The following is an 18,156-nucleotide window of genomic DNA, read 5'->3' as shown; positions in this document are numbered from 1 at the left end:
AGGAAAATAACTGCTTATCCGTAATCCACGTGCGATGCTGGAAGTTCACGCAGACGGCGAAGAAACCTTGCTGCAGTTGGCCACACTGCAGCAGCCTGGGTGGGTGGTCGACACGCGTAATCTCTTGGGACAGGCGCGCCATCGTAGTTGGTCTGAAATCCACTGAATCTCTATCCCGTAATAAAAACCAATCTACACAGAAAAGAGTAACAGTTACAATCAGACATTTCTTTTCTATGAGATCTCATTTAAACTTTCTTTTCTAATAGCATCAAATTCTCAACAGGCACAACGCCGTAATACTGCCATAAAAGGAGACAACATCTCAGCTGCAGCGTACTGATAACTAGCACAATTGAATAGAATATAATAGAATAGAAGAATATATACTTTTTTGATCCCGTGGGGGATATTTGTTTCTCTGCATTTAACTCAATTTAACCGAATTAGTGAACACAGCGCACACACACACACACACACACAGTGAGGGGAATCACACACTAACCCAGAGCAGTGAGCTGCCTGCCCAACCAGCGGCGCTCGGGGAGCGGAGAGGGGTTAGGTGCCTCCCTCAAGAGCACTGACTTCAACCGTGGTGGACTGCTCGGAGATCGAACCGGCAATCCTCCGGTCACAAGCCCGAAGCCCTAACCAGTACACCACGGCTGCCCCAATAGTTAGCCAGCACGGCTAACAAACCTTGAGCAGACAGTATGTACATATAAATAGTTCGGCAACACACCCGTAATTCACAAGGAAAATGTACAAGGATACATGTTTCACTTTAAAGTAGCCTATCGACTAACTGTCGAACTAACATCAATTGCTGCAAGCTAATATCACAACGGGAGTTTTTAAGAATAAGAATAGAATAAGTCTTTAATTGTCCACCAAGGTGGAAAATTGTCTTTGGCTCACCCAAAACACAGGATAAAACAGACATGTTTCACAGACACATTGTTGGACATACAGCAACTGGACATACAGCAACATACAGCAACATAGCAACTGAACATACAGCGACTGGACATACAGCGACTGAACATACAGCAACATATGGCAGCTGAATATACAGCAACTGAACATACAGCGACTGGACATACGGCGACTGAACGTACAGCAACATAGGCAGCATATGGCAGCTGAACATACAGCAACTGGACATACAGGACAAACATCAATGGTTATAAAAACAATATAAAAGTAAATAAATAGGAGCAGTTCTTGCTGTCAGGGGATTCACTTTGAGTTGATAATATTAATGGCGTTTGGGATAAAGGATTTTTTAAAAATGCCTTTAGCCAATGGGACCCTGTAGCGCTTGCCAGACTTTAACAGTTCAAATTGGCTACAAAGGGGATGAGAGGCATCAGCTGCTATTTTCCTGGCTTTACATTTCAACCTGTCAGCATAGAGGTGGGTTAGCTGTTTTTGGGGTTTCCTCACTATTTTGCTTGCCATAGAAACTACCCTGTTTAGTTTGGTCTTACATTTGCAATTTAAGTGAATTCCATGAACACATTAGCTATGCAGATTTACGTGAGTTACATTAAAAGTTTAAACCAAAACAACCAAAGAAAATGTGGAACTACCACTCAATTTCAGCAAATACAAGTGTCTAGTGTTGCTGTAGCTAAATGCTTCAACTGGTTTTGTGAGCTTTCTAAGTCTCCAATTCACCATAAGATTGACTATTCACATAATCCACTAACGTGATAAACAATAAACTTACCGAAGCTCTTCTCTCGTTAAAACAAAATTGAAAGATCCTCTTGGCGCGAGATATAACGAAGTAAAGTTAAGAGGTAGTAAAAACGATTACTCAAACGTTTAGTTATAATGCAAGCACTTATCTCAAGGCGTTCATTCATTCAAGAATCTACCTAGAGAGGGAAATTCAAATTTCCGCGCATGCGCGGTGCATACTGGCACTGACTCTACAGGGCAGGTTCGAATCCGGCCGTGTGCAGGGCTGAGCCCTGAGCCTAGGAGCGGAAGTCGAGCGTGATAACTATTGAGCTCAAATCTCCTGCTACTTGATATTTATGTATAGGCTCAGCTTTTCACGGGTCCGAAGCCGACTGCGTGCCGAGTCTGGGATTCATGATGACTTGCGAGGCTCAGTAACCTGACTTTCGCCAGATCCTGTAGTTCGCTGTCTGCTTCACACAAGGATCTGGGACTTCTCGATAGGAGATGTATTTCTGAAGGCGGGTCCTTGTAAAACATCCTCGCATGTGATTTGATAAACCACTTGCCTGTTATCTTGAATGACGTGCTAGGCTTCTTCAAGCTCTTGCCAAACCCGGTCGGAAGAAGAGTAAAAACATCCTTGCCACCAATAAATGTTTTCAAAACTATTCTCTGTTAATCTTTTAAAGAATGAATACTCGATAGATTCGACAAAACGGTTGAAATAGCAGAATCAATGTCAGCACAAGACTCCTCGCTGCGTGCCGCCATTGTTATTTGAATCAAACACTCGCTTCGGCGCTCCTGATTGGTTGCTTATTTTTTGATCACTGGCCCAGGGCAAAGCCATCGATATCTCAAAGTTGCGACAGCCGTTGACTTCCATGTTAAAGCCAGATTAGAGCGGTCACGTGGTTAGTGGGTCGACTCAGTAGTTCCCTCGGTCCCTGGTTTACTACGGGATTGACAGCAGCGATCGCATTAATATTTACGGTGAATACTCGATGAAAATTACTATAAACTGCATTTCCACATACATATACATTACTCAATGAAAATGCATTATTATGCACACGACTATAAGTCATGTAGAAAAGTCGTATTATATTCATTCATTCTCAATGGAATAGTTCCCGGAAGTGCCGCCATTGTTTGTTCACGGGAGTCAACGGTAGTGTCGCAACTTTGAGATATCGATGGCTTTGGCCCAGGGGTTTGGATTGCCCTCGCGTCCAGACCCTTGTGTGGAGCTCAGCGAAACGCCTCTGGTGGAGCATGGCGGAACTACAAGGGTCTGGCGAGAGTCAGGCTAGAGGCTCAGGGCTCAGCCCTGCACACGGCCGGATTCGAACCTGCCCTGTAGTCAGTGCCAGTATGCACCGCGCATGCGCGGAAATTTGAATTTCCCTCTCTAGTAGGTAGATTCTTGAATGAATGAACGCCTTGAGATAAGTGCTTGCATTATAACTAAACGTTTGAGTAATCGTTTTTACTACCTCTTAACTTTACTTCGTTATATCTCGCGCCAAGAGGATCTTTCAATTTTGTTTTAACGAGAGAAGAGCTTCGGTAAGTTTATTGTTTATCACGTTAGTGGATTATGTGAATAGTCAATCTTACGGTGAATTGGAGACTTAGAAAGCTCACAAAACCAGTTGAAGCATTTACAGCAACACTAGACACTTGTATTTGCTGAAATTGAGTGGTAGTTCCACATTTTCTTTGGTTGTTTTGGTTTAAACTTTTAATGTAACTCACGTAAATCTGCATAGCTAATGTGTTCATGGAACTCCCGTTGTGATATTAGCTTGCAGCAATTGATGTTAGTTCGACAGTTAGTCGATAGGCTACTTTAAAGTGAAACATGTATCCTTGTACATTTTCCTTGTGAATTACGGGTGTGTTGCCGAACTATTTATATGTACATACTGTCTGCTCAAGGTTTGTTAGCCGTGCTGGCTAACTATTGGGGCAGCCGTGGTGTACTGGTTAGGGCTTCGGGCTTACCGGAGGATTGCCGGTTCGATCTCCGAGCAGTCCACCACGGTTGAAGTCAGTGCTCTTGAGGGAGGCACCTAACCCCTCTCCGCTCCCCGAGCGCCGCTGGTTGGGCAGGCAGCTCACTGCTCTGGGTTAGTGTGTGATTCCCCTCACTGTGTGTGTGTGTGTGTGTGTGCGCTGTGTTCACTAATTCGGTTAAATTGAGTTAAATGCAGAGAAACAAATATCCCCCACGGGATCAAAAAAGTATATATTCTTCTATTCTATTATATTCTATTCAATTGTGCTAGTTATCAGTACGCTGCAGCTGAGATGTTGTCTCCTTTTATGGCAGTATTACGGCGTTGTGCCTGTTGAGAATTTGATGCTATTAGAAAAGAAAGTTTAAATGAGATCTCATAGAAAAGAAATGTCTGATTGTAACTGTTACTCTTTTCTGTGTAGATTGGTTTTTATTACGGGATAGAGATTCAGTGGATTTCAGACCAACTACGATGGCGCGCCTGTCCCAAGAGATTACGCGTGTCGACCACCCACCCAGGCTGCTGCAGTGTGGCCAACTGCAGCAAGGTTTCTTCGCCGTCTGCGTGAACTTCCAGCATCGCACGTGGATTACGGATAAGCAGTTATTTTCCTACGCAGAAAGGAGCACATCGGAATCTATTTTTTAATTTTGCTTTTATACCATAAGGGACGTTTTAATTTTACTTTTATACCAAACGAGACTTTCTACTTTTTCTTTTAAAGGGACTTTGCTTATTATTTGAATCCAACGGAACTGAATTTGCTCTCACCATGACATTGTTTATTGTATTGTGAGGGATTTGATACTGTGATACTTTATTTGTCATGTTTACATTTGAATTGCCTTCTACATCTATACATTCCATAGCAACATTTTATTAATAATCATACACATTCATTATTTTCTTTTCACTCACACTCTAAAAAATGCTGGGTTATTTTTTCAACCAAACCGCTGGGTTGAGGCTGCTGGGTCATTTTATTGGGTTGTTTTAACTCGTATTGGGTCATTTCTGTAACCCAGCTTGTTGGGTTGATAGTACAGCGCTGCTGGGTTGACCATTTAGGACTGTGCCCCTCCTCTCCCCCACCTGATGTGGAGCACACTACCCAGCACCTGGGTGACTTTAACACAGCTGCCTAGTTATTTGAGAGGTTGAAGGAAAAAATCGGTAGACATATTCTTTCAACCGTCCAGTCCAGCAGCTGCTGCCAACAAATGCAATGGAAATCAGGCGATTTCAGAAGGTATGTATCTGTTTTTAACTTATGCATTTTAAAAAGACATCCAGACGGATTTTAAAAGTCCACCCAGAGACATACCCTTTTTGTGATATGAATGAATATTCTGCCTGACGATTTCATTCAGCCTCAAGCATGACAGCTATATTAGCTAAGCTAAGTTAACATTAACTTACAATATCTGTTCATGTTAAATCCACACAAAGACAGACTCATAAAAAACACAGTTCTGTGTTCACTGGGTATGAACCGCTGAACAGAAACAAAATTAACTTTTACAACGAACTAAAATTAGCATAACAGCTGTAGGTAATGTTGGCAGACAAGTAACAAAATGCTTTGTGGTGCAGCTGAGGTTTATCAGCTAGCAGCTAATGTTAGCTAGCTAGGCTACAGCGAAGTAGTCTCTGCCCAACACACGTAACTGACGGTAATAATCATGGCAAACAACATCTTATTAACTAATTTAGGGTAGCTTCATATTATAGCCATGTTACTTATTGGGTGTATTTTGGTAGTAGCGTTACAAACACCTTGGGTCCACTGACTGAATAACGTGCTAACATTGGCTAGCTAACGTTAGCATCGCCACTACTGAAATTACGTTTATTAGCCTGCTTATCCAGCTCATCTCCAAACGCACGTTTTGTATTAGGATTAAAACAACGCCATAATATTAGGTCTCCTGGTGGATTTTTAATGTTTGTCAACATCATTCATTGATAATGGTTCATGGAAGTCTTGATATAAAGCTCTGTAAATAACTGATTCTTTTTTTTTCTTTGATTGACAGGGCTGACCCCCGAAACGGACTGTGGAATCTGCCTGCCTTCATGGAAGTAGCCTATCACAGACTGTTCAAAAATAAAGAAAAGTATAAAATAAATAATCATGTCTGTTTTATTTCATTGCATGGCTATTCTTGCCCATTTCTCTTATAATATATTGTCTGTATCCAAGCTGTCAACAAAATGTGTGACTTTAAGTTTGGCTATTTAAGTGAAGTGTTTTAAAAATGAACCAGTGGATTTTTTTGGGATTTGGTTTCAAATATAACCCAAACATTATGTAAATTTAACTAAACATTCGTGTCAAAATAACCCAACACATTGGTTAAAATATCAACCCATCCGCTGGGTTAAATTTAATAACCCAATTTGCTGGGTTGAGATAACCCAATGCTGTGTTGGACCCCATTTTACTCAGCAGTTGGGTTGAAAATAACTAAATGTGGGTTGTTTTTAACCCAGCATTTTTTAGAGTGCAACAAAAAGGGAACTGTACAAAATAAAGTGCATATAGTTTGCCATATCTCTGTTTCAGATTGTAGTTATTACACAGCTTAGGAATCTAGAAATCCTAGGAGTGTAGTTTTTACTGGCCAAACACAAGTGCTACACGAGCTGCGATATTTGACCAGACCTAACTGTAGTAAACAATGTGTAAACGTCGCTCTTTAGCACCCCCTGCTGGCATCAGAAATGTACCTGGAGGTACGTTTTGGAAAAGTGTACATGGAGGTACGTTTTGGAAATGTACCTGGAGGTACGTTTTGGAAATGTACCTAGAGGTACGTTTTGCTGGGTCTGCAAAAATGTTCCCAGGGAAACGTTTTTAGAATGAGGTTGGGTTGTGTTTTAGCCACAACTGACGCTTTTAACAGACTCTGTCCAACTCCTTCACTCTCCGACTCCGACCTGTGCAAACAAACACGCAAACACACGTACGCACCTAAAACTCCACCCCCAAGTCCCCCTTAAAGGGACACAACTATTTCAGGAACACAATAAAGGTATCAATGTAATTCGGCTACACAGCCTGTCGAAATGACCGTTGAATATGAGAAATATAGACCTAATCATTCAGCCAATAACGTCGGCGTCGCATAACTGTGATTTTTGTGTGCAATGCACACCCTAGCTCTTCTACAGTCACGATAATGCAATACAATTATGAGGTTTAACGTAGGCAATGTGAGCCTGCATGGTAGACAGTAAAAGAATGACCTCTGAAGATTTCACCATTTCTAAAAAAGTTCATTTATCCACACATATTGTCTACACAAATTATCTCTTGCTGTGATCCCTCGTGCTCTCATCCTAAATTGCAGAGTTTATTGTAGCAAAAAAACAACCATTCATGGTTTAACCATAAATGCATGACTTCATATCACAACATAATATCGATGTTAGGTTATAAAATAAACTAAGCCTAGTTTGCCTTTGGACTGTTCAAGAGCTCCATGCTGGTGTGTTATCTGTATATGATCAGTTTGGAAATTGTCCTTCTGTTTATCAACACTCATGTCTGATTCAATTACCACCTAGGAACCTCCACCTAATTTAGCAACCTACATAGCAGAGTAACCACTATGAATACCCTATGATAAACCTAACAGCTATCTCAATTACCCTTGCAACAATATAGAAATCATCGCAATCACCCTAGTAATGTTAACAAAGACCACTTTCCATTCAATTCAACTTTCCATTTCCACTTTCTCTTCATCCATTTACTTCCAACTATTTATTCCTTCATTAAACTGTCCTCCTATCAACATCCATTAATCTACCCATACATCCATTAAACTATTTGTCTATCAACATTCATTAAACTATCTGTCTTATCAACATCCATTAAACTGTCTATCTCTACACAGCCCTTAAACTATGTCTATTAAACTATCTGCCTATCAACATTTATTAAACCACGTCAACCTAGCAACCACCATATATGTCTTAGCAACACCTAACAATCTCAATTATAGCAACAACCTACATTAGCAACCACCGTTATGTCAACCTAGGAACCACTCTTTTTTATATTATTTGTGTTAACTATAAATTATATTTTACATTTCATTTTTTGCATTTTCATGCACTCGTAATTTCCTTGGAATTACATCTCTAGTTCTAGTTTAATCTTGCACTGCTGCACTGTTGGACTTATTTGCATACCAACTTGACACACACCTCATACCTCATACTGGAACACAGTAGGCTACCAATCTTCAGTACATTCATGCACATCTTTATCTCTAGTACTTTACTGCTCCTTTAGTCATGCTGATTGTTGATTTGTTGATTGTTGATTTGCTTTGTATTTTCCTGTTTACATTGTAGTGTATGTTGTGTGTGTACTAACAATTGGAATTGTTAGTAATCATATTTCATCCTATTCAAATCAAGTTCTACATAGTAACTACTGACAGTTTGTCTTCTAAACACTGATTGGTCCATTTTAACATGTATCTCTTTCAATAGCCAGTTTCTCTCACTATCTTCCTCATTGCTCCTTCAGAGTTGACAGAATGTCAGCAACGCAACACATCATTGCTGTGGTGGTTGTCCTCACCACTCTTTTGGGAGTGGGTAAGTAATTAATCTCTGTTGTGCACATTCACATTTCAGCACTTTTCACAACAGGTTTGATTTGTGTTGTTGCGTCTCAGCCTCAGGATGTCCTTGATAGTAGCATCTAGCATCACTGTGTCCATGGCCATTTTTAATAAGGCCTCTTTGGATTTGTTTATTTTAATGGGATTTAGGCATATCCGTAAAATGTATAATGAGACCAATAAGTTCCACTGTATAATGAAGCTTTCATTTGCAGATGGATCTAATGGATATTACCAAACCCGTGTGAGTCAGTGTCGCTTTAGCTCCTGGGACCTGAAAGATCTGGAGTACATTTATTCCCACTGGTTTAACAAGGTTGAATACTTACGGTTCAACAGTACGGTGGGGAAGTATGTAGGATATACTCCACATGGAGTGTATAATGCAGAGAGAAATAACAATGACACGGCCATCCTGGCACAGACGCAGGCTGCGAAGGAGAGATACTGCAGGCCCAATGCCCAGAATGAGATAAATTACATACTGACAAAGAAAGGTGAGTATGATCACATATAAATATAAGCACATCAAATATATATGTAATATGAAAAATATGCTACTGAGTTAACATAAACCATGATAACCAGACTGAGTTAAAGGTGAAATATATATTTTTTTGTTTTCTGAAGTGCATCTGTGTCTAAACCTAGCAACATGTAGTATAAGTGAGCAGGTAAAACCTATACAGTGTGTAAATCTTTATTCTTGGCATTATTGGCAGTTTGTATATTGAGATATTTCTGATGCAATTGATTGATTATTTAACCAAATGAATTCATTCTGTGGGGGTCAAATATGTATACCCTGCAGAATTGTTTAATGTTGTTTTTACATATTTTACATGTTTTCACACAAAATTACTTGTCATCCATGTACAAAATACATTTTTATATTTATATTATTTAATAATACATTACAATATTTTCTAAAATACTAAATGGTAAACAATATACAGGTACATCTCAGATACAGTGGGGAGAACATGTATTTAATACCATGTTTTGAGTTATTCTTAATTATTCTAATCTTGATGATTACTGTATGTTTTATTTCATATTTTGAGATGCTGAATTTATGATTTCCATGAGCTATAAACTGTAATGTTGACCTGAAAAGAGCTCTAGATAGATAGATATTTTATTGATCCCCAGGGGAAAATTCAACAATCTCCTAATTAATCTCCTAATTAAGTCAAAACAGCAGCAGTGGTTACCTGAACCTTTAATTTCCCATTCTGGGTAGGTCAATGGACTTCTCCACAATCTATTCATTTTCTGAGATGCACCTGTATGTGTAGTTAAAGGAATATTCCACCATTTTTGGAAATAAGCTAATTTTCCACCTCCCCTCGAGCAAAACAATCAATATTTACCTTTGTCCCGTTCATCCAGCCATGATTTGACATGGAACTACACTCTCATCTGGCGTAATAATCAAGGGAATTGCAAACGTACTATGTAGTAGTAGTGATATCTGAAAATAGTCCCCATAGGCAACAAGCAGGAAGTAGTTCGTGATATCACTGCGCCCATGGTACGTTTGCAATTCCCTTGATTATTACGCCAGATGAGAGTGTAGTTCCATGTCAAATCAACCTATAAAAACGCCAAGTTTCATTTTCAGTTGGTCTTATTGCACTTTCTAACTTGAAAAGAGACACGTTTTAAATGGGAAAAGTACCAGAAATCTTAGTCACTTGTAAGCATGTTGCTAGCAGGCGAGAAGCTAATGGTCTAATCCGATTCAATGATCTATGCTAGGCTGAAGCTAAAAGTTGTATCGCCAGACTCACAGAATGGCTGGATGAACGGGAAAAAGGTAAATATCGATTGTTTTGCTCGAGGGGAAGTGGAAAATGAGCTTATTTCCAAAAATGGCGGAATATCTCTTTGATATCATAAGACCACAAATAACGACATTCCCTGTTAGTGCACAAATGTAATGCAGACAACTCTGTGTTGCAGTTGAGCCCATTGTGAAGCTGAGTTTGGGGAAGGCCTCCAGTGGTGGTCATCCTGCCATGCTGGTCTGCAGTGCGTACAGCTTCTACCCAAAGATGATCAAACTGACCTGGAACAGAGATGACCAGGAGGTGACCGGTGATGTGGTATCCAGTGAGGAGCTGGCGGATGGAGACTGGTACTACCAGATCCACTCCCACCTGCAGTTCACCCCCAAATCTGGAGAGAAGATCTCCTGTGTGGTGGAGCACGCCAGCCTGAAGGACCCTCTGGAGATCACCTGGGGTGAGGACACTGGATCTCCTCTGCTTCAGTTGTGGCCTCATGCTGTATCTGCTGTAGATCAACAGCACAGTGAAGGCACAGATAGCATTAGCCCTGGCATTACACACTATACAGTAGTTTTAAATCCTATAGTTACAGCTGAGTTGGTCTGGGGTGAGGACACTGGATAGCATTAGCCCTGGCATTGTACACTATACAGAAGTTTTAAATCTTATAATTACAGCTGAGTTGGTCTGGGGTGAGAACACTGGATAGCATTAGCGCTGGCACTACACACTATACAGTAGTTTAAATCCTATAGTTACAGAGTTGGTCTGGGGTGAGAACACTGGATCTCCTCTGCTTCAGTTGTGGCCTCATGCTGTATCTGCTGTAGTTAGTAGCTGTTTTCAGATAGGTTTTGTGCACATTCTGCGATAATTGCTTGCCGCATTTCTGATGGTAGCGGACATTCAGACATGAAGCATATATGCTAAATGTATACGGCCACCTGTTGTTCACATCTAATGTAGAATTTCCGTCAATTGGGCTTTAGTTCGCTGGGCAGATAATGACGCCTAATAAATGCGGCCGCACTGTCAGCTGTGCATGCCTGACAGCGGAAGAGTGTCGTTTTTACACCAGGAGTATGGAGGAGGCTATAGCCTTGCTACATTAGGGACTGTACGATATTTACTGGGGGGGGGGGCCGGGCCTAAGATAAATTATTAAGCATGGGGGGAGGGCAGAGGAAAATTATTTTTTCCTGATCCGTGATATTTCTTTCCCTGATCAATGATACGTTTTAGATATTTTAAAAGGTTTGTAGGCCAAAACACGATTCACGTCTCTTTGACAGAGTGGGCGAGTCTAAAAAGTTTACGTTTGATGGATCGACAAAGTTTGCCTCTTCTTTCAAAAGTAGCCGACTGCCAGGACGCAGAAGGTCATGGGCTAACAAGCAATAGAATAAAGGCATCAGTTAACTTCATCTATACTGACGTAGGGCTTGCTCTGGCATAACAGTGTAGTTATAGATAAATGTAGACAAATAAGTTACACTGTATTGTGTAATAAAGAATGAATGAAATCGCGGCCGCCTTGCGGGCACCCGACGCAGTGCGCAACCGATGCGGTGATGGCCCGACACTGTCTCGTTAACAACGGACAACTTCGCAAATCACACAAACACCCCCTAAAGTTCAGTAAGCCAAAGCCCCAATATCAAGCATCTGAATCAAACAGTCCAAGTGGGATCTCCTGGAAAAGATTTAAGATGTTTAGCTTGGGCTACAGTCTGTTGAGATGCCGCTCCGACACGTATGTGAAAAGGAATTTCACCATATGCGCACATTACAAAAAAAGTATAGGCCCACTGTATTTGCTGTAATCCAATGAATAGAAAAAGGTAATCCACAGGGGAAAGGGTAACAGTAGATTCAGCATGCAAGCGCACGTAACTTCATTCGCCAGCCGGCTTCACACAGGTAACAAACGGGGCAAGCCCTCTCCCCGCGCATCCATTTAAGGGCAAGTCACTCCGGCCCAAAATGCGTTCAACAGTCAGACATCAAGTTTACATACATGGCATATGAAATGATACGAACAATAAATACATTTTCATTAGCAACCCTGTAACAAGGTGATTTTGGCAAGATGGCAACCTTTATAAAATAGCAACTTGTTTTGAGATAGGGCTGAAATACTACATGTAAATTGAGTTGACAGGCTACATCTATCTATTAATGCAAGAAATGTCTGTCTGTGTGTCACTCTGTCTGTCTGTTCCACGCATAAAGTTATTCTCTCGAACCACTCATCCGACTGCTCTCAAATTTGGTGGGTGTCATCCAGTGGCGTAACAAGGCAGGTGCGGGCCCCGGTGCGACGTTGCCAATCGGGCCCTCTCGCGATATTGAAGGATGTATTAGCTCTGTTAGGCCTACATGCAATGCACATTAAGGGTGACTTCAATTTCTTCTTCTCTATGCAAAGGACCTCTGGAAACGAAGTAGTTTAGTAGTTACAGATATATAATGAAAAACACACGGCTACATAGGACCATTACATTCCAAATATATATATTAATATAGTCTGCAGGCCAGTGTAATCTAATATTACTGCATTAACATCAACTCGCATGGAATTATGGGAACACTCAATGCGCTGAAACCAGTGTCTCTGCTGAAACTTCTTCAACCTTCTGCTGAAACTGCAAGCGTAGATTGCTTGCTTATAAACTCGCACTGCGCAGAAACGAAGCTTAATTCATCCTAACGTATTCAACCGTGCAGAAACCAAATAAAATCATTAATATGCATACAATATCCAATAGCCTATGCGTAAATTAGGCCGTGAGCCTTTCGTAACTTGCGCAAAATCGTCAACGATGTTCCCAATATATAATGCACTGGCTCTCGTATTTTCAATGGACAGGATAGCTAACCCACTGAGCCTCTCCTGCCCCATGCTGCTCCTTAGGTAGGGTAAGTCTTAATAAGTTTGAGTTTGGAAAAAGATCGCTCAGCTGTTGTCAGAGTCACAGGCAATGTAAGAAACAACAGAGTAGTAGGCTACACACTTCCCCGAATGTGGATGTTACACTGTCGTAAATAATCTACCACCAGCAGCATTTTGGCAAGTTGAAAAATAGATGTTAGTGTTAGTTCCCCTTGCTCCTTACGCTCCTGCCACTTCTTGCAGGCACTTTTGTGTTTGAAGGGCATTTTGCTCGGAACGATGACTGAAATGTGCCGCCGCACTATCCATTCAAGAAATCGCAACAAATTACTTAGCCTACCCAGAAATCCTTGCTGTATCTCAGTAGAAAGAAATATACTCTGGCGAAACAGTATAACAACAAGGAAAGATGGTAATTTGATTTAGCCGTTTTTTTTTGATAGTTTGATTCTTACTGGTTAAGTTCTAAAAAAAAAAAAAAAAGGCAGGACTGGGGTAGCGACGGGCCCCGGGAGGTCACGGGCCCTGGTGCGACTGCACCTGCTGCACCTACTATAGTTACGCCACTGGTGTCATCCTAATGGCACGAGTGTGTGCAGTGCATTTCATGTTATAGAACAAAAAATGCCACATCTACGGGCTCTGCACTAGTCTTGAATTTCCCCTTGGGGATCAATTAGGTATATCTATCTATCTATTTATCTATCTATCTATCTATCATGTTAATTAAAATATTAAAGTGAAGAGTAGGCCTATGCTATTTTCTTTTGCTCCGACTGGAAGGCTATTCTAAAATCAAAAGACTTGGCTATATCACTGTGCGTGCGTGGTAACGTTAACTTCTGGTCTTGATCACTGCAGAATTGCGGGTCATTCCACCGAATCGGTGCCTTTTCGACTTTAAAAATTAAAGCGGCTTGTACGCTGCCCTGGAGAATCCAATAGCCTAGGCAGAACTTTTGCAAGATGACGATCACACAAGTCACCAGGCATACATAAGCAATCGTTATTATTTGTAGCAAAAACCGGTAGAAAAATGACAACTGTCATATTATTCTTAACCACACATAAAGCAGCATGTTTTCCCCTTGTTGTTCTGTATGATTCCGAAGCATCTGTTCAGTGTATCGGGCACTGTAAATACACGTAATACTTCCCTTGATCATCACTGACAAGTGCGGATTTTTTCCGCGATTGCATTCACATAGCAGCTGTGGCGGCAACATTACGGAAACGTGACTAGGTCAGCAGCAGGAAAAGTTCCGGTAGTAGATATACGGACATATGAATTCAGACAGCACAATGAAAAAAATCTACTGTAAAAAGTCTGTGAACATTGCGGAAATACACGTCTGTCTGAAAACGGCTAATGATCAACATCACAGCTAAGGCACAGATGTGATGATATATGGGCGACATACAGCATTAGCATTACACACTATACAGCAGTTTTAAATCCCATTAGTCCTGGCATCACACACTATAGACATAGTTACTGCATGCTTTTCAGTGTTTTATTCAGGTGACTCTACTCAACTATAAGCTGCTTCCAAAGTGTCTCTATATTCAGACCCAGGTGATAAATGTCTGTATGATTGTATTGTGTGACCTCGTACCTCATGTATGACGTGATGTTTTCCCAGACTCCTCCACGCCTGAGCCGGAGAGGAACAAGATTGCCATCGGGGCAGCTGGTCTGGTGTTGGGCCTCATCGTCACTGCGGCTGGATTCATCTACTACAGGACCAAAGCCAGAGGTCTGTTATGAGCAACACCAGCAAAACAGCATAACAAACATCCAGCACATCCATGTTACAGTATATGCTAACATATGACCAGCAAACTAGCAAACATCCAGCATCCACATTATATGCTGACATGTGACACAGTGTGCAAGTTAATTTGGTAGGTAAACAATACTGGTGAACTGGACCACTTTACAAAGAAATCTGTAAAGTGGTCCAGTTCACCAGTATTCAAGTCCGAATAGTCACAGAGTGTTCAAGTCAAGTGTGTTTTTATGATTTTATGATTATGAATATGATTTTAACTTTTGACTTATTTTTATAACAGGGCGGATCTTGGTACCTAATAACTAGAGTAAGTACATGACACATTCATACACTTTTATTTAACAGTTTGGAGTCTAGAATTACGGAACCATGGAGGGGTCATTGCCAGATATCTTTTTGGTGTATAATCAGGAAACATGCGGTCATTCTCCTAAATTGTGTGGTCCTTTTACTAAATCCTGTGCACGTTTTACTAAATAGTGCACACATTTTGTGCTTTCATTTTATTTTTTGTAGTAAATGTGCGACCGATTGATTACATTGAGTGCACAATCTAGTAAAATGAGCACAGATTCTATCTTTTTTTTTAGTATATACGTTTTTGGGCTTTTTGCCTTTATTATTACAGGATAGTGAAGAGGTAGACAGGAAACAAGTGGGAGAGAGAGATGGGGTGGGATCCGGATATGACCGCAGGCCAGATTCGAACCTGGGTCCCCGTGGGCACTCGGACCCGCACATGATATGAGCGCTGTAGCCTGCTGCACCACAGCGCCCCCCGAGCGCAGATTCTCTTGATATACAATGACACCCCCCAGGCTCCGTAAAAACTGTTGTAAGGGCTGTTTACAAGGGCTGACTTGGCAGGTTTTGTGTCTTATATTTGGAAATAAAAATGTATATGCCTTTAGTAAATATGTAACAAACTATTTCTTCTACTGGTTACATATTTACAGGACTATCACAGTGCACTGAACCAGGATTTAATCAAGACACCTATCAAGAGATCAATCGTTATTGGAGACAGTTTGTCAAGATTGCTGGCTGTGTTTTGCTGTCTGTTTTCCAAACGAATCCTAAATTCCTCAATATCCAAAGTCCAATATACTTTTAAAAAGGAAGAACATAGAGAACTTCAATATTTATTTCCTACCATGTTCAAGTCTTGTAAGGACACACTGATGGTAATTGAGATCACAAGGATATTTATATAAAGTTATTTCTCCTCCATACTAGCCTGTGCGTTCCCATACTCCCTTGCGTGCAATTTCGTTCACGCTGCTAAGGCAGTCTATCGCCCTAATTTTTGCCTGAGATAGGGGACCAATCACAGAACAGGGGGGAAAGCAAGACGATGATGAGCTATGCACAGACGCCCGTGGAGCCCAATGAACGGATCTGGAATTTTTTTCAAATACAAGAAATTGAATGTTGGATTGCCAGACCACGTCTCATTTGAGAAGTGGTAGGCGCTAGCCAGGCTACCTCCATACTGTTTCACTGAATCTTTCTAGAATCTGTTTAATTTCATTAGTGTGACTTTGGCAACCTCTGCAGGACAATTTTAGTCATTGTAGTTATATTCTCCTAAGATGATCTGTAAATTGTTGTTTATATTTGTTTTCTCTTCTGTTAGATAGATGCAATCAAACCACTGTATGACTATGCTTTGCTTTATCCTGATTATTTTTTTTTATTATTAATGTTTAAGGGGAGTAATTCTTTTGATTCTGGAAGTTCAGTCTGAACTATATGATATTGTAGGTCTAGTTTCAGAAAAAAACAAAAGGCCTCTATTCATCTTTGTGAAATCAAATTGTACTTTGGTTGGTTTAAGCAAATCATGCTGGTTGAAATTTTCATTGTATTGAGTTTCAGCATCCAAATAAATAGACGGTCACCATGCCTTTACTCCCTAATTGTTTTACTAAGTTTTACATTTTCTAGTAAATTAAAGCAACACCTTGGAAGTTTTGCTCTCGGGGTCCCCCTACAGTTGGGAAACGGTAATTTCTTTACATATGTCGTAAAATCTGTCACGGTTACACCAGAAGCAAGTTAGACGTACAATATAGGCTATCTAGACATATTGAGGCTGCACATTAAATATTAAATTATGTGGTATGATAGCAGTTATGTGATAACACATTTGTAAAACTAGGCTTTCAGCTCAGGGTCTTAGAAATCTATTATTAAGGTTGAAAAACTATGGTGTTGCTTCTGAAAGATCACAGGGGTCCCTGACCCATAGAGTGGTCCACGAGATAATCTGCTATGAATGATAAAACTGCTGTATAATTAAAAATCACTAATCCGACTTGGGGTGGATTTTATGTGATAACAGATAGAGCTGTGCATTCAAAACAACCAATAGCTGCGCAGATGGTGACATAATTAAACAGATACAGACATATTAGAATTGAGCAAACAAGTGCACTAAAACCTTCTCTAACTAGCAGTAAAATTAAACTCCAATTAGTGCATTAAAGTCTTTCTACCCTGCTGAAAAAAAACAGCAAGAAACCATCATATGCTGGTAGCTGGTCTTATGCTGAGCATACACTGTGCGATTTTTGGCCCATTTTGCCACGATTTTTGAGTCGTGCGACTATTTTGGGGATCGGGCCGAATTTTGGCTCAGTCGTGCGTCTCGCATCGTGTAGTATACGTGGGGTAACGAGAAGCGATTACCACCTCACGACCACCTCCCGACCACCTCCCGATCGATCGGGAGAATATCAAACTTGTTTGAAATCCTGGTCGCCCCTCGTGAGTCTATCGCACTGCTGAAGCACTGTTTGAGCCGATTTACCTCAACCTGTCACACTACACATGCGCGAACACAGATACGGACAACAAAACAAACGGTGTTGCCATAGTCTGCTTATTTTAAGTGACTTGGGCTTGATTTTGTGTGAAGTTGCTAGTTGCACGCAGCGCCTACACGTATACTACACAGAGGGCATTTTGAACATAGGCAGCTGCGTGGACTCTCACTGTATGAGGGGGTAAAAGGGGTTCGGGAAGGGGATGCTATAGCCTTTTGGGGTTGTATGTTTATTATGGCTTATTTTCAGAGACCTGCTGCGTATTTCTCCTCACGTGACCTGGCAACACTGAAAGCAATTAGACAACACGGAGGCGCATGGCAGCACAGCTGATAAAGTTCCAGATAAAAGAGTCTGACGAGTTGCGATATGGACGTACAGTGTGAGCAGTCAAATCGCATCCGACCATCGGATCGTGTAGTGTGAGAACAGGAATCGTGAGCTGCCCCTGTGAATTCACTCGTACAGTATGAGCAGCAGCAGAATACCGCGA

General features: G+C 41.0%; 2 protein-coding genes across 2 annotated transcripts in view; both read left to right on the top strand.

Annotated features, from left to right (window-relative positions):
* The window catches only part of LOC134088338 (H-2 class II histocompatibility antigen, A-R alpha chain-like), a 152,360-nt gene that overhangs the window by 28,219 nt on the left and 105,985 nt on the right, over positions 1-18,156 (top strand). The window lies entirely within an intron of this gene.
* Positions 8,192-16,740, top strand: LOC134088337 (HLA class II histocompatibility antigen, DQ beta 1 chain-like). The gene is made up of 6 exons (XM_062542251.1): positions 8,192-8,330; positions 8,572-8,853; positions 10,322-10,603; positions 14,686-14,799; positions 15,116-15,142; positions 15,792-16,740. The coding sequence occupies exons 1-5, from the start codon at positions 8,270-8,272 to the stop codon at positions 15,139-15,141; spliced, it is 765 nt and encodes a 254-aa protein (XP_062398235.1). The 5' UTR covers positions 8,192-8,269; the 3' UTR covers position 15,142; positions 15,792-16,740.

This window comes from Sardina pilchardus, chromosome 8 (genome assembly GCF_963854185.1).
Source record: "Sardina pilchardus chromosome 8, fSarPil1.1, whole genome shotgun sequence".
NCBI classification, from domain to species: Eukaryota; Metazoa; Chordata; class Actinopteri; order Clupeiformes; family Clupeidae; genus Sardina; species Sardina pilchardus.
This window is presented reverse-complemented; position numbering and strand designations above follow the sequence as displayed.

Excerpts from the sequence above, each read along its gene's own strand:
- LOC134088337 (XM_062542251.1), top strand. The coding sequence starts at position 8,270 with ATGTCAGCAACGCAACACATCATTGCTGTGGTGGTTGTCCTCACCACT. Across the intron at positions 8,331-8,571 it reads CACCACTCTTTTGGGAGTGG|ATGGATCTAATGGATATTAC; the intron begins GTAAGTAATTAA and ends TTTCATTTGCAG. Across the intron at positions 14,800-15,115 it reads CTACAGGACCAAAGCCAGAG|GGCGGATCTTGGTACCTAAT; the intron begins GTCTGTTATGAG and ends TTTTTATAACAG.